Consider the following 18,465-nt stretch of genomic DNA (forward strand, 5'->3'; position numbering starts at 1 on the left):
ACCTGTTATTATAATGGACCTACGGCAATCAGTCCACCAACCGGCGCTGACATTCCTACCCGTCATGTAAATTGCCTGTCCGCACCATTTGATATGCTAATAATACTCATTTGCGATGCAAATCAATCGAGCACTTAGCATAACATAGTCAATGTCATTAGCATTTCAACTTGACATTCCGTCCAGCTGGGTACGTGGCATGCGCACCTCCACCCAAGGACGTTGCCCCAAGCCCATGTTTAGTACGGGTGGGAAACCCGTATCTTTAACCTCATGTCCCTTCTAAGTACGCCTGCGCAGGGCGTATTGTCATCCAAGTCGGTGACAAGCCAACCCGACAGATTGCCCATTAAGCAGTAATGGACTGGCCGTCTCGTTCTTGTACGGCAACGAACAGTGCTTCAGCGGCTTGTTTAGGTCATAACCGTCGCCTGCCGAGCGGCTTACCCAACTAAGGCGGTCAAAGATGAAGGATGCCAAAATTGTCAACGGCTGTCTCGGCCTCGTCCGTTGGGCAAACATGGCTCCTTCAAATAACGTGGCCAGCACGTCTACGTCATCAGCGGTGATGACGACCCGTCATTGACGCCCGAGTGCGTAAAACTCGGAATATACCGACAGGTACCTCTACCTGAGTCGGTCATACTACGGTATAAACCAAACACAGGTCTGCCAACTCCCGTTAGACTCGGCCGTTAGCCGAACTTCACAGGGACAACATAGGCGTAACAAGTCGGTGAACAACGTTCACGCACCTAACCGCAGCCGCCAAGTCGGTGAACAATGGTATCAAATTTTGAGGCCATGTTCCTGAATGGCAAGGCTGAGGCGGTGTGTTTCGTTGCACGGCTTGAACGTCTAGAGCCAAGTGCAGCCGACAACGTCCGACATCTGAGTGGGTAGTCTTTTCGAGAAGGTAACAAGTCGGTTAAAAGCGGTGGTTACCTTCACAAATGTCGCTCAAGTCCGTTCGGATCAGTTCCATGTCAGGGACTAATCAAGCCGAGTCCGTCAAATCCGTCCGCACTTCCCGTCAATCAGGACCAAGTCCGTGATTTTCGTCTCGCACCATTGGCAAAAAATTGCACCGCCAGCTGAGGCGGTCTTAGGCGGTTGCCTTCGAGAAAGCCGAGTCCGTCAAATCCGTCCGCACTTCCCGTCAATCAGGACCAAGTCCGTGATTTTCGTCTCGCACCATTGGCAAAAAATTGCACCGCCAGCTGAGGCGGTCTTAGGCGGTTGCCTTACAGATTAGCGTTGCCGAGACGGTCAATTTCGGCCGCAATCTATGTAGTGCCTCAGAGCCAAGTTACCCCAAACTCCGCTAGAATACGTCAACGTGCTAACCTGCCAAGTACGCTACTCGTCCCCCAAAAAAAAACCAGTCCCCCACCGGGTGGGGGACTGGCTGGGTAGCTTCCGCACCTTTCCCTGTCCTTGGACTCTCTGTGAACCCATTTCGAGAGCAAACGCCGTTCCTCGCCCAAAACCTGTCCTCGAACGACCCCTAGCGCGAGCAAGGGTTTGCTACACGTAGTTCCGTCGACTAGGCAGGAAAGGGGTACCAAAAGTAGCCCGATTTCCACCGCCTTGGCAGGATAACGGCCGTGGCTGCTCAGATTCTAGCTACACCGAATTTCAAGCGGATTTTCACCGACTTGGCAGGAAAAGGGTTAAATGAGACAACTGGGAATTAGTTGACAGGATGTTGCAAAACATTTTTTCATTCTATCCTAACACTAATAGATAACCGGTACCATATTTCATAAAGTTTAATGTAGTATTTACAACACTATGAGATCAACATCTGTATCAAGTTTCATCAAATTTGACGTTGTATTTGTGGATATATCACTCTAATTAGGAAAGTTCATTACATATGCAATTACAAATTAATTAAAATGACACTGATAAATGTCTTTTTCAATGTTAAAGCAATGTGAGCTTAACATCTGTACAAAGTTTCATGAAATTTGATGCAGTATTTCTGACATATCAACCTCATTATGAAACTTCAATATTGACATGATACTGCTACATGACGTGAAACAACTGACGAGCATGTATGAAATAGGTCAATGTCCTTGTACCAACTTTGAATGATACTGGTGGAAATACCGGTATGTCTGAGTTATGGCTCAGTACATGAGAAAATCGTAACAAGTTTGCCACCACGCAGCGATATTTGATCTTACTGATTAAAAAATCAACACGTATATGTATTACATAAGTCAATGTCCAGGTACAAACTTTGAATAAAATCAGTTGAGACTTGCTAGAGTTACGGCTCTCGACATGAAAAAAACCATAACAAAATTGCTACCATGTGGCCATATCAGACCATATCGAGAAACAAATCAATGTACTTATGTATACTATAAGTAAATGTCCTTGTACCAACTTTGAATAAATTTGCTTGATACATGTCTGAGTTATTGTTCAGGACATGGAAAGTCGTAAAAAAAATGGCCACAAGGCGGCCATATTGGATCGTATCACAAAACAATTCAATGTGCATAAGTATAACATAGGTCAATGTCCTTGTACCAACTTTGAATAAAATCAGTTGAGATATGCCTGAATTATGGCTTTGTACACGAAAAATCATAACAAAATGGCCGCCTGGCGGCCATATTGGATCATATCACAAAACAAATCCACATGCATATATATGACATTGGTCAATGTCCTTGTACCAACTTTGAATAAAATCTGTTGAAACATGTCCGAGTTATGGCGCTGTACATGAAAAAATAGCGTCAATGACACTGTAGCTCCCATCCTGGACTATTTAGTGTTTGTTCTCTGGTCAGATATTTGAACATGTGTGAAAGGGATAAAGTGCATGAAGTGAAAATACTTAAATGTAGTGTACTGGAGACAGTGAAATATGTTTAATGTATTTATTCAGAACATAAAATGGAAAAAATACAGAATTAGAAATATCGAATACTGTGATACAACCATTAACTAAACAAGTCATTGACAATGACAGTCCCCACTTGTAATAGGAGTATTAGTCTTGATGGGGCAGGGAAATGTGGTCATTAAGAAGTATCACTGGAGTGTATATGTTGAGATCTATGGGCAAATAGGTCTATGTCGTTGTTCCCAATTTGAAACACATGAGGCATGTCTAAGTTATGGTTCTAAATCGTTGAAAAAAGATCAGACCTCTAGCAGTATTGGACAGCCAAGAAATACATATGCGCATAATAAATGAGGTACAAGATGTGACATCTTAAGGTCTAATATCCTATCAAAATTGGAGGGTATAGAACTTGTGGTTATTGAGATATGCATATATATGTATAATCAAGGTTAAAGGTCATTGAGGTTACATGACATTTTGAAAAAAAAACTATATTGCTAATTAATCCCTATATGCCAAAAAATCAGACCTCTAGCTCTATTCACTTGCCCAGAATTAGATGTGTGCAAAATTAATGAGGTAAAGCGTGTGTTGTCATAAGGTCTCCCATCCTACTAAATACAAAGGACATAGCACTTGTGGTTACTTATTTATTGACATAAACATATATTTTAGGTAAAAGGTCATCAAGGTCACATGACATTTAGTCAAAAAAATTCTCTCCTATAGTTATCCCTTTATACCAAAAATCAGACATCCAGCTCTATTGGCTTGCTCAGAATGAGATATGTGCATAATTAATGAGCTACAATATGTGGCATCATAAGGTGTCCAATCATACCAGATATGAAGGGTGTAGCACTTGTGGTTACTGAGTTATGGACAAATATGTATATTTGAGGTCAAAGGTCACCGAGGTCACATTACATTTTGTCAAAAAAAATTCTCTCCTATAGTTATCCCTATATATCAAAAATCAGACCTCTGGCTCTATTGGCTTGCTCAAAATTAGATATGCACATAATTAATGAGGTACAATATGTGGCATCATAAGGTGTCCCATCATACCATACATGAAGGGTGTAGCACTTGTGGTTACTGAGTTATGGACAAATATGTATATTTGAGGTCAAAGGTCACCGAAGTCATGTCACATTTTGTCAAAAAAATTGTATTGCTAGGTTATCCCTATATACCAAATAAAGTTATCAAAACAAACCACCAATTGTATGAAACATGGCCTAAAAATACAGACAGACTGACATTCACAGACTGGCACAGAGTGATGACATTGACCCCAAGTGTGCCTAAGGCCCATGGAGAGTGATAAATATATAACAAAAAGCTGAATGTAATGATAAAACAGTTAAGTATAGGCCTACAGACACTGAGGGTGAATATGTTACAGCAATTTGATTAGTTTCTTTTCGTTTTCTAATTCTGTGATAATTTTTAAGACAATCAAACTGCAAGGCAGTTTTAATATGTATTGACATACATGTTATCTTTTACAAGCACACAGCAAACTGTTCTTGATTTTTCATTTACAATATTTGACATAGATTGAAATACATGCAACCAATATTTACATTTTGCCGATGCACCAGATACATGGAGAGATTCCAACATGCAATCATTAACTCAGAAACCCTATAGGGAAAAGTAAACATTGTTTTCTTCCAGAACAGCTGGTACATCCACATCTGGAGCAACTTACAAACTTAACCAATTACACAAGGATGATGACACAAGAGATAAAGTTAAACTGTGGTGAACTTGACTATTCCTTTCAAATCCTTACCTAACTTGATTGACATCTTAAACTAAAATACACTGCATGTTTAATGGCACACAAAAATACATCAGGGGTGTACCATTTGATAAAAGGGGGTTGTCTGGAAGATTGATGAGGAACATCTTTTTTATCCGATACACTGTACATTCTTTTTTCCCACTATCTCACCTTTTCTTTTTGACAAACCTTCTGTGGCTGATTTTTTATTGACATTTGTTTGGATTTTTTTCAAAATCTGCCAGGACCCCCCCCCCCCCCCCCCCCCCCCTCCATCACTCTTTAACATTGAAAAAAACTTTGAATATATTTGTTGGAAACCAAACCTGCTGAATCACCTCAGCTATGTTTTCTCATATTATTTTTTACCGCATTTCAACACCAAATACAGTTTACCATTTCAAATGCTTACTGAATCACAACATTATCTTAAACATAGGGCCAATGTCCCTGAAGCTACTATAGACATGGATACAAAATTAAGTATTTGAAATCATCTCACTAAGGTCATCCTAGGGACCTGTTAACAAAATATTAAAGCTGTCTGACCAGCGGTTTTGAAAAAACAAGCGACCCAATAGTCGACAGAGCTCTGCTGTGTTATGTAGAGAGCAACTTTTTGTGACATATGTATTGATGAAGATGGTTGAGATCTTTGATAGCTCATTTCAGGATGGCCTGACCTAAAATGGCAAAATTAGCTGCAAAAATACAAAATTGATGATTTCATCATAATTATGTATAAAAATGTATACCAAATATCAAAGCTATCACATGAGTAACTTTTGAGAAACAAATATTTTGACCAAAAACGGCAAAAATTGACCCAAAAATACAAAATTGAAGATTTCATCAAATTTCACTACATCAGACTTGCAGAACCCCCAGGAACCTGTATACCAAATATCAAAGGCATCAGACAAGTAGTTTTTGAGAAACACATTTTTTGGACCAAAAATGTCAAAAATTGCACAAAAAATATAAAATTGCAGATTTCATCATATTTTCTACATATCCTATTTAGTTTATCTGTAGGAACCTGTATACCAATATCAAAGCTGTCAGACGAGCGGTTTTGATGAAATAATTTTTGACCAAAAATGACAAAAAAATTCCTTAAAAATACAGATTTGCATATTTCATCACAATTTGAACAAATCCAAATTGGGTTATCCCTAGGGACCTGTATACCAAATATCAAAGCTGTCAGACAGCGGTTTTGATGAAATAAATTTTTGACCAAAAATGACAAAAAATTCCTTAAAAATACAGATTTGCATATTTCATCACAATTTGAACAAATCCAAGTTGGGTTATCCATAGGGACCTGTATACCAAATATCAAAGCTGTCTGACCAGCGGTTATGAAGAAGGAGATTTTTTAACCAAAACGCCTTTTTGGCACTAATTTGTATATTTTCAACAATATCAAAAAATCAAAAAAAGCACAATTATTTCAGGTCAGCCAAAGTACTTACATGCTAATTTTTCATGTAATCTGCTCAGTGGTTATTGAGATTTTCAATTTTGACTGTTTTTACATTTTTTCACTTAATTTGCATATTTTTGGCAATGACAACTTCATTTGAACAAAATCTCATCTACAGCCCATCATCCATGTACACACCAAATATCAGGATGAAATGTGCAGCGGTTTTGGAGTTTTTGATGTTGACGGACAGACATACAGACATACAGACATACAGACGTACAGACATACAGACATACAGACATACATACATACAGACATTTCCCTAGCCTATAAGAATAGCTTCCATTGCCATATATACATATGGCTATGGGAGCTAAAAATCGTAATAAAATGGCCGCCTGGTGGCCATATTGGATCGTATCACAAAACAAATCAACACGCATATATATGACATAGGTCAATGTCCTTGTACCAAGTTTGAATAAAATCGGTTGAGATATGCCTGAGTTATGGCACTGTACATGAAAAAATCGAAACAAAATGGCCGCCTGGCGGCCATATTGGATCGTATCACAAAACAAATCGATGTGCATATGTATGACATTGGTCATTGTCCTTGTACCAACTTTGAATAAAATCGGTTGAAACACGCCTGAGTTATGGCTCTGTACATGAAAAAATCGTAATAAAATGGCCGCCTGGCGGCCATATTGGATCATATCACAAAACAAATTGACATGCATATCTATGACATTGATCAATGTCCTTGTACCAACTTTGAATAAAATCGGTTGAAACATGTCTGAGTTATGGCTCAGTACATGAAAAAATTGTAATAAAATGGCCGCCTGGCGGCCATATTGGATCGTATCGCAAAATAAATCGATGTGCATCTGTAGGTCATAGTGCTATGCCTTTGTGCCAAGTTTGAACAAAATTGGTTTGGCAGTGTCTGAGAAACTGTTGATGACGACGGACGGACGGACGGACGGACGGACACACAGACGGGAACCCAATCTATAAGTCCCCGCCGGACTTCGTCCGCGGGGACTAAAAAGCCAGGGCCTATTGACTGTGATCTATAAAGACATATCAATCTTTACAATTTCTGAATAAAGGTTAAATCATTATTGTATCTTGGTCTTCACACAAAGGAGACAGATTACAGTTAATTTACATGTTATTTTCCCCATCTATTTATTTTTTGACAGTATAATTTCTTCATCATTTCGTGTGTTTGTTTATGCCACACACGCTGATAAAATTCTCGCCCACTGCAAAGTGTCACCAAGGTGAATGAAGTCAGCCCCTTGTTACCAAGGCAACATACTTTTATCCCACAGGTGAAAGCTTCTGATGAAATCAAATGTGCTCACACACAGCCCCCTCAGCTTTTCAAAACCATGTTGGAACTACAAAATTCTGACAATAATGGTTTGATTATTCATTCAGTCTTATGCATTTTCAGTCTGGGATATCCTTGGGGCTTTCACAAATTATTTTAGGGAGTTCAGAGTTTTTCTCAGTAGTGATCGCATGCTATGAATAAAACACATCTAGTGAACACTTGAAATGCATGTACCTGGGGTTACTTATACAGCATATCCAGGGCTCCCCCTAAGTCACCAAAATGATTAGCCAACTGATTAGCCAAATCAAAAATCTTGTAGCCACTTTGAGCAACTTTTAGCCAGTTTATGATCTCAATTAAGCGTGGCAATTACAGCTTTCTCCGCATTCTGATAGTTCCTAATTTTACAAATCGATCTCCCTTAAAAATATTGTTCAGTTTGTATTGAATAATCTGTGTTTTTATGACATTTCTAGGATAGAAATACTTTTTCATTTCAGATGGTAAACTTTTACCACCAGAAATAAAATAAGGTATCAATTGAATTCTAAAAATCTGGTAGCAAAGTGAAGTGTATATTACAACAGGTACAGAACATTTCTACGGCATTCATTTAGTGTTCACAGTATGATAGCTTGTCATAAGCTACAAGCCTCTCATGCGGCAAATTTATGCAGTCTTCTATGACCAAAATGTTTCAGCCACAAGAATAAAAAAAATGGTGCAGGAGAAAGCATTAGTAGCACACTGGCAGTGTAGATACAATTGGCCCCGGTGTTACTTGTATGTGACAGTTGTGATCAAGCAGGCTGAATAGCATTTTGAGTATTTTTCTTGAGACCAAAGGGTTTAGCCAAACACAACTCTTGTAAAACAAGACACAATGATATATGTTCATTTAAATTACTCACTGTTTGAGAGTATACATTGTTTTAATGATTATGATAACATTTTAACACAGATATATTTTCACTTGATATTTTGATATCATCAAGAAATGTCTAGTGATGTTTACTTCTACATCATTAAACTGGTCGAATCTGCAAAAATATTAAAATAATTCAGAATCACATATTTTAAAATAATTCAGAATCACATTATTTCTTTTATAAGTTATAGCAGTTTGAAATAGACCGAATTAACAATTTTAATGAATTGTTGCTTTAATGATTACATGCAAAATGCAATTCACAAATGTGATGATTTGACAATGGATATGCTTACTACAATTACTGTTGACAATATCCCTTTGCAATGACTCTTAATAAATTAAATTTAAAACTGACAGTCAAGCTGAATGCCATTTAACTATTGACCCACCCTAGGTGGCTCTTTTGAACCATAATTGTACACTTAAGAGGTCTTCATGCATTACGTCACATGATGAGATGACCTAGACTTGACCTTTCAGAAAACCTCATTTTTCTCCTCTTCCTTTGCATTATTGCTCCGTTTGTGAAATTTCCCTTTTAAATTACGGTTTTTACTATCAAACTGAGTAGTTGCAGGCCAAATTTTGATTCTAGCAAAGTAGTTAAAACTTCTAGATAGACTGAAGGACGAACGGGACTCACGGAGGCAAAACAAAGCCTCTATGTACCACAGACGGAACAGCAACAATGTCCGCTCCACGTACCAGGGAACTGTAACTTTGTAGAAAGGAGAGTAAACTGTTTCAATACATTGCAACTTTGTAGGAAGGAGGGTAAACTGTTTCGACATCTTACAACATTTTATTGTTAGCTGTATATTTTTGTTGAGGTGGCACCTGGGCAGGAAAAATTCATTAGCCACTATGTTCGCCAAACTTGAATTTTTGTAGCCATTTTTAACTTTCTTTCGCATTTGGCTAATTGGCGATCGGGTAGCGGGAGCCCTGTAATATCAATATCACTTGTATTGCAAGTGACAAGTGATTGACAATTACAAAGGCATTGTTGCTGTTGATGAATATCATCTGATTAGAGAAGTTTCCCTTGTGTGTATGAATACAATACAAGTCTTTGAGGCAAAAATAAATTCTATAATATTATGCAACACACAGAATGACATTGCAGAGCTGTATACATGGGATTCACCAACTACAAGTACACCATATTAAATTTGGAGTATAATTCAATGGTCGGTACAACATATACAGCTTCAATGATGAAACAATACAGAATTATTTCTAACATTTGTGTGTGTGGCCAAAACAAGGCAACCTCAATGGTGCAAGAGACTTTTGATATCAGTGTGGTTGTAACACTCTTCTCCTTGTCAACATTTATACATGTGCAAAGATTCCTATTAAATTGGACACGTTATCACATACAATTTACAAATTATTCTGCTATGAGAAACCAGCTTGTGGGACAGGAAATGCCAATGTATTGCTCTACATAATAGTACCAGTTCTAATCTTATAACAATATTTTGTGTGTTCTACACATTGGCAATTTGTTCCTCAATCTCATAATGATAATGCTTGAAGCGTGAAATAACATCGTTATGTTATCGATATTCCCGCCACGCCTACTGACAAGTACTCATTTAGTATGCATACCTACTGCCAATTTCTCATTATCAATGGTGCATTCTGATAAACATTGGAGTGTGCACTCTATATTGCAATACTAATTTCTGATATTTGAATTCATTGTTATCCTGCAATATGTCTCAATTTGAGCTGTGACTGAATGACACAGATAATAGCACAAATATCTAACACTGCTGGGGTAGACAAACTAGCAGTTATGATTTAAGACCGGGAAGTGCCACAACTCTCTTATCATTCAAGCTCTACAAGTGTCTTTAATGTGCCCAGATATAACAATAGGCGTATGACAGGGCATGATAAAGTGTACCTTGTGCTATTAAATCGTATGCGGTACTTGATATTGAGCAAAGAGTTCCTGGCTGATGTGAGACAAGAGACCTGCCCTGGGAAATGAACCACCATGCAGGGCAGCTGTGCTGTGGCTAGATATACCATTCATTGCATGATAATAAAGCTTTACAGAAGGAAGAGCCAATGACACAGATAAATTTGACTATTGATGCCACGTCTTATAGTTAATCCCTGTTCAATGCACACACACCTTACTGCTCAGAATCACTGTATTGTTTCCACTTCAATATTTTTTTATCCGCTTATGTTTCCTATTAAGATGGCGCCAATTACAATCTTCCCCTGAAGGACACTATTCTTTTGTACCTGGTTATATAGCACAGACAGTAAACCGATCCTAAACACTGTGTTGATGCATGCTTTCTTATTCAATTATCCTCCGGTAACGATTATCTGAATGACAATAATATTCTGTACCCTGGGAGAGACTGTTCATATCAGTTTCATGGCACACACTCATCAACATTTTATTTCCTTTTCCATTATACTCCTTCGGATGTGGAAAGTACAATTCTTTCTTAGCCATTCATATCATAAAATATGAATTTGCACCTGTGTTGTTAAGATTAAGAGTTATTGATCAGCTGGTAGCATCTGAACTTCACCTATGGATCTGGAAATATACCAGCTGCAGCAACTTTGTCAAGCCCAAACTGTACCAAACTGTCTTTTGTTCCTAATCCATGAACAACCTTGCATCACTGCCATACTGTACAAGGACTATTTACATACAGCAATACACAAGATATACCAACCACTCCACTATTTGAAAAGTAAATGGACTGATATCAGATTAAGGCAACATATTCAATGTTCTGATTTCCTATCTCACACACAGAGGTCATTGGATGGTACAATCAGATAAGAATATTTAAACAAGTCAGACCTCTACAGACCTGTCTGTCACTAGGTTTCTCGTCTGATTGATGTGACACTGCGCCAAACACACTAGCAAACCTTTTGATTGATAGCCATTACTATGAAGCCATTTTCAACTCCCTTTTCTACCTAAGCCAGGTCACATACCTTATATATGCCTTTTGGAGATGTTGAAATACAGTTACAGATCACGCCAATTCAACCTACCTATCAAGACTTATCTTGCAAAGTTACCCTATTGTCAAATGCAGTGAATTGCTCCAGGCAGCAAACAATGGCATATAGGTCTGACTTGCAACACGCCTAGTACAGAGACAAAGCAATGTGTCTGTTATTTTAGCTACTAGATATGCCATTCCTTTCAAAACAACGTTATCCACTTACCTTGATCAGTCATTGGGATGTTCCGGGCATGACCTATTGACCTCAAACCAGGAATCAATACAGCTGGGGAAACAAACGGTAGAGGCATATTCAGTTACACTTACTTCTTACTGACGTTTCCTTTCTCTGGGAAGTTGTTTATTGCTGAGGTGAATTTTCACTGCTGCAACTGGACAGTGTATGAACTCTAATGCCATGTTGCAGCTTATACGTTTGAGTAGCAAGGCATATACGGTGGTAACTATGCTAACATAAGTTATAGTGATGGACAAATAGCTTGTTCACAAAGTTGAACACCATGTTGGCATTTTTGATCAGCAGTACATTGTAGATTTATTATGCAAACTGCATTTATGGCTGTCGACATATCATTTAAATCCTACTGCAGTCTGACGTGCATCGTTAATTTGTTTTGTGCAATGCCATATATCATTTTAAAATGAAGGTTATGTCAGCTCCATTGTAGACATAAATCTATTTTTGAATGCCAGAAAAATCATGCCACTACGGTAGTCAGACATTTCATTTTGATACAATACCTTTTATGGTAAATACAAAGGCAAGGTAAGCGAGCGATGGTGTCGCCCTGTTGTAATTCCTCAAAACAGATGACGCATTCTCCTGAATCACAAGTTAAAACGTCCTCTGAAAGTGAAAGAAAAACTGAATGTCAGGTCACTGATTCTTGCAAATGGAAAATTAGGAGAGGTCAAGGAATGACATTGAAGTCATAGCTTCTCGGTAAAGTTAAACCATTTCACAGTTGGGGGTTTGAACCAGAATGGTCAAGGATAGAGTGAAATTGAAACAACAAATACACCACAGAAGGGGACAGAAAACAATCCATTGCATCATAGAAATACCCTTCATTCCATTTTTACATCTGCAGCACTCTGACATCACCTAAGCTTGTTTGAATTCTAAAACGTTGATTTTGATGATTCAATCTTGTATGGGACTAGACGGGATATTTAGAGTGCAAAACAGGCTTTTACAATTCACTTTTTTTTATCATTCCAAGGTTAAATTCATGATTGGCTTTTATTATCTAACTCAAACTTCAATTTGGTGCTATTGTGCCGTGTAAATACCTGCATTTATGGGCTCTCTAGTTATATATAGCTTATAAACAACAGTGTATGACGCAGGCAAGGAGGAGAAATCCATTACAAATGTGTTGTTGTGCATACATGTAGTAACAACTTACAATTTACTATAGGGTGGTACGAGTCTTCAGTTAATCAGCAAGAAAGCTGATTGGAATTTAACACTGGGCAATTAGGAAATGGAAACTAAACAATGAAACATTTATGAACTCAATGTTTCTGAGTAATTATTCGTAATTAGTTGTCTTTGCATGAATATTTTCCCCCAAGATATTACATGTACATAGTATAACTTCACGGTTGAAAGAACCCTGTTTACACACTGACAAATGAACTTGAAGTTCGGACTATTTTTCAAAGTTCTGCATTTCATATATCATCCATCATGTCTGAACAGCAGGGTAAACTTTCAGCTTCTATTTTTCTTATTTGTATAAAACATGGAAAACTATCACCAGTATCAATACAATGTATGTGTGTCTTGCCTGACCATCACTGTACACATGAATGTACAAGTAGGTATGTCTGCCTATCTGTCCACAGCGAAAAGTTGTAATAAAGAGTGTATGTATGTCAGTACTTGCCATGTATGACATGTATGTGCATGAAGGCTTGACGATGACTTGTTACTGCAGAATGTGCCTCAACGACAGATATTTGGACAAATGAGTAAAACTTCTAAGAAATTCTGTGTATGGACACTGGAATTTTCACTGATGCCTTTTCTTGGCCGTACATTACTATTACTGCTATTGGCTGGATATACGGCAACGGATGAGTTACTGACTTACAACTAAATCTTGACCCACTAAAGATTTTGCAATGACAGAACTAATTATCGATCGAATTTTCAAAAATGGCTCACTCTTATTTAACTTATTAAAACTAAATGAACATTGTTACGCCATGTGTCCTTACCCAGTATTTGGAACGGATTTTTCTGCCTCAAAAATTCAAAGATGACAGGGATATGATATTCAAGATTGATCAAATACTATTTATCCTGCTGTGACAATAAAAATGACCCCTAAAAAATTCATCAAACTCATCTTGACCTTTGACATCATCTGATGTCATATTTTTTGCAGCTGTGCTAAAAAAGATTTGAAAATACTTGAAAATTACATACAGAGGAACACTACTGACACTAGCTTTACAGAAGGCCACTGACAGCAATCACCCATTATGATGATATACGATTAATAAGCTGTCATTACTGTCTGGAGGACATTAGTTTGTGAGTTAGAGTTGGCTATATAATGAATAAGGTCTTGTATGTGACTGTCAATCATAGATTATCAGGGGTAGGCAAAAATTTCCAGACTGAAGTATTTTAAATGAAAATGTTACAGCTCATTCTACTTTTTCAAAAACATGTCTATCTAAAATTCCAACTGGAAACTGACAAAGTGAGGAATTTTTGAAAAAAAATATTGCACGCTCTTATAATTTTGAAAAAAGTCAAATCATGAAACAGGAAAAAAATTGCATGGCATCAGTCTGACAACCCCCTAATAGCGCATAATGGTCTATCCCTTAACAGAGAGAGACTTCAACAAAACATGGGTCAATGTCCTCCTACTCTAGAGATAATCCTCAACACAATTGTCCTTTCAGTTTCACACTGACACGTTTCCATGTAGGACACAGAATGTCTAACAATTTTGAAGACACTTGATGAAAATGATCTATCAGACAATTTTTTAACAATTGACAGTCTCTTTTCTGCCATCAAAGGGTAAAATCGATGAAGACATTCAGGTCAATATCGGTAAATTGTACGTTCAAGTTTTTAATAAAATTAACACACAGCTCCTTAAGAATGTCTGATAAATTATGTATGATGTATGTACACACACATGTATGTACACAAAGCCTACACAATAGGCCACTTCACCATTGACAAAGAATAGACCTTTAATTACAGAGTTTACCTTGGAAACAATATTGTACCAACATATGGGCCAGTAGTCAGCCAGAAATAATCAACATGATCCAGGCGAATTTTTTTCTTTTGGTGAACTGTTTGGTAAACCCTGACAAAGTCATCTTCAATGTACTTTTTGACGGCATTTTGACTTCAGATACAGCAAAGAATGGATAGTAGACCATAGACAGTATGAGTAGACAGAACTTCTTTGTCACTTTTTAATCAACCTGACATGACAGATACTATCATACATGTAGTTCTTGTCTATTAGTGATTACTATAAAATATGAAAATCATAGAATAAATCATAATACTGCTGTACTTTTTCACACTATAGAATGCAATGACTAATTATGTTTTCGTGATGTATTTAGCAAACACAGTACTGGTTCCCTTCTCTTCAAAATCATTGTATTCTACAATTTCCTTTTTTATTAAACACTTTTAATATTTACATGTAGCCTTTCTTACTGTACTGGTATAGATATCCAATGATTGCTAGAACAAATAAATATTAATTGGATATCACAATACTTCAGCAGGGCCTGTAAATTTGTCTTTTTCCCACTGGTCCCAGGACCAGTGACCCGTGTTTTTTCACTGGTCTAAAGGTAAAATCAACTGGTCCTCAAACTTTGCATAACAATACACGATTCATTTTGCTTACTCATGTTGTATTTACATTTTATTTCTATCAGATTTGCTTGGGATGCACAATTGTCTATTTTTGTAATACAGATATACTGTATGAACTTGGATTGACTGGGCAGATCTCAAAGTTCTCGTTCAGTAGTTTCATCTGTCCATTTGTACTAGTCTACTGACTTTTGAGGGGTAATTTTATACTGGTCCTTGATGAAAATTCACTGGTCCTGGACCTCGGACCGGTGCTATTATCACGCCCTGTTCAGACATGGTATTAGTTTATTACATTTTATTCCCATTAAATGATTTTGGCCTTTAGAGAAATAACAATATGCAAATTTATGTAAAAATTATTAGCAACAATTATTTTGCAGTTTGACGCCATTAATATAGGTTCTTAGCTTCCTGTTTCCAGAAGTCATTGCTCAACATGGTTATTGCATGGAGGTAGTAGGAGCTACCTCCATGGTTATTGTAATTTACGGGTGAGGCCACTATTGCTCCATAAACTCTTGCATACATCTGAGCATGGTTTTGTAACAGCACGTGATAACACTTGTATCCACAGGACATATCAAAAGTCATTGACCAAACCTGGAAATATCAAACATTATCGTTTGCATGACACCAGGCCTGTGTTTTCTGGAGCACACAGCAAGAATTGATCTGTATGGCAAGACATAAGAGAAGGCCCTTCACTTCCCTTGTGTTCTCTCAGACTGAGTGACAAATATGTCAAAAACATGAATTCAGGAAAATGACAAGCTGTTACGGGTGACAGCCCTTCACACATACCTATACAACACCACTACCACTGACAGAGTCACATCAATAACAATGTGAGATGAGGCAACTTACGATTGTAACTAATTCTTGGTTTGGTTAAACAGACTACAAGATGGCACTCTATGTCATCTGGTGGCACATACTTGGAACAAACTGGACACTTTATACCTGAAACAGAGAGAATAAATAGTACAATATTGGAAAGTGCACTTTGTCCTATCTTATCAGGTATACTTTTGCGTTTAAGGTTTCAACAATCAACATTAACTTATGCTACAATTTTTCCTGGGCTAGCCAATCATTTGGTAGTAAGTATACATAATAACATTACAATGTAGTTTACTTGAATTACTAAAAGTTCCCACTTGTTGCGTGGTAATCTTGTCCCATCTACCGATGAAGTGACAAAAACATGTCTAGCAGGTCATTTCACACTATGAATTGCTACAATTTGCTCATTTATTCAACAATTAATTATTCTGTGCACTGTATGTGGTTATCACAGAATTTGCACACCTGTAAAACATGGTGCTGTCGGATTTGGTTTAAAGTGAATTTTTTTTTTGCTTGAGAGAAGGTAACAACTTTGCTATTTTACTATCATTGGTTGTTGGCAGTGGACACCAAATGATTTTAAATTCTGTTCAAATTCGTTCCTGGAAATACATGCAGATATGTTCAGAATGCTCAGTGGACTTTGAGTTTTTAGGAATTTTGTGAATTTTGTGTCATTCACCATCTTGGACACTTGACAAAGTAAAATGAATATACATTCTGTCAGAACAAGTACAATCAATGTAACAGCAACACATTTGGTTACATACATATCTACACTGGATTGACATAAGCAATATTATATGAGTATCTTTCAAAGGTCACTGAGCGCATGCTTAGTAAACCATTCCCTCTTCCAATCTTGTGTTGTATGGTCTTTTCATTGGTAGACCAGAACACCGTCATGATGCTGGTGTGACAGTGACCAGATTAACTTGGTTGAGAAGAACACAATGCCCTTCCTTCATCACTTGAATTTTATATGGGTAGCTAATTTACACTATAATGCATAATTTGCAATATTGAAAAGATTAGAAAAAAATGTGTGTATAATTCTATTGGTTACGTTACCACAGGTTGCATGAATAGCCTCCCTACCACCATGTTTGACTGCTGCTTGCATTATCAGCAAAGGTGGCCCTTCTACATTTTTGCCCCGTAGCTGTAACTTTGATTACTTTTTTTAGCTATATTCGGTGTGACGTCAAAGCATAGTTTCTTGCGCTACACCAAAAAGCATGTTGAGATACACAACATTCAGCTCATCAATTCAGCCTGTACTTGTGCAGGCCGCATTGTTATTGTTGAAAAGAGAATTCTGATCCAGACTACAATTCAAATGTCAACAATAACAGAGCATTTTACACACCCACACATTGTGTTGGGAAAGGCTGAATAGTGGGTATTTCAACATACTTTGAGTAGTACAAGAACTGGATGTTGACATATACCACAAAAATAGTGAAAAAATCATTAATAGATACGGCTACAGGCTGCAGCTCAAAGGTACTGGGTTTACACACTAGCTCTGCATGTTTCAACATTGATACAAACTGATAGTTACATGACCACGGACAATAGAGAAGACTACCATCGGTGGTATGCACTCTGCCAGACATGTTTTACTTCATTTTATCAATGCCTTTGTGGTTTCTACTGCTTGGTTTGATTTGACTTGGCCAATGGCATGTTACCAGTTGGTACATGATCTGACAACAGAATTGCATCCCTGCATGTTTTCTGTTATGCCATGGAGGTAGCACACAGGAAAAATTCTGTGAGTTTACCTCTATGCTTATACCATGGCGCTACCAAAATGTGAATTTACATTCAGTGTGAGCATGGATGTACATCCATGGTGTGAGGGAAGTCATGTGACATGTAGCAGTATTATTGTATATTGTGCTAGCGTGTAAGCCTGTAGCTGTTTTGAATATTCTACCAGCATGGCAGGTTGAATATTCAAAACAATAGCTGCGGTCAAATACATTCTTTAAACATCAACACATGTTGAAGATAGTGGTGAGAAAACATCTAGTTCGCAGGTAGTCTAGTTGTACAATATCACAAGAGCATTCAAAATTCAACTTTTTTCTCAGTGTACTGACTTTATGGGTCGCACTGACCTTCGACCACAACAGTGTACGAACTTACATAACCACTCCACACATGTTGCGTTACATGTAAGTGTCTAGAAACTGAAAGTCGATAAAATTAAGGAAAAGTGGGATTTGTTCCCGACGTTTAGCACCGTCGAGAAATCTTCAAATTAACTGTAGCTTCTTCAACGGGATGGAAGGTTTGGTAGCCAGAACATAAAGACAAACTGTAACATACTCAGAGG

General features: G+C 37.6%; 2 protein-coding genes across 3 annotated transcripts in view; both read right to left on the reverse strand.

Moving 5' to 3' along the window:
* LOC139117439 (WD repeat domain phosphoinositide-interacting protein 4-like) overlaps positions 1–18,465 on the reverse strand; it is a 277,044-nt gene that overhangs the window by 183,061 nt on the left and 75,518 nt on the right. The gene's annotated exons all lie outside the window — the stretch shown is intronic.
* The window catches only part of LOC139117428 (E3 ubiquitin-protein ligase ZNRF2-like), a 31,805-nt gene that overhangs the window by 12,649 nt on the left and 691 nt on the right, over positions 1–18,465 (reverse strand). For both annotated transcript variants that reach the window (XM_070680536.1, XM_070680538.1), the window contains exons 2-4: positions 16,140–16,235; positions 12,140–12,245; positions 11,601–11,663 (exon numbers count right to left, since the gene is read on the reverse strand). In XM_070680536.1, the coding sequence (XP_070536637.1) occupies positions 11,606–11,663; positions 12,140–12,245; positions 16,140–16,235 (260 nt within the window). In that variant the 3' untranslated portion in view covers positions 11,601–11,605. The remainder of the gene's footprint in view (positions 1–11,600; positions 11,664–12,139; positions 12,246–16,139; positions 16,236–18,465) is intronic.

This window comes from Ptychodera flava, chromosome 18 (genome assembly GCF_041260155.1).
Source record: "Ptychodera flava strain L36383 chromosome 18, AS_Pfla_20210202, whole genome shotgun sequence".
Lineage (NCBI taxonomy): Eukaryota > Metazoa > Hemichordata > Enteropneusta > Ptychoderidae > Ptychodera > Ptychodera flava.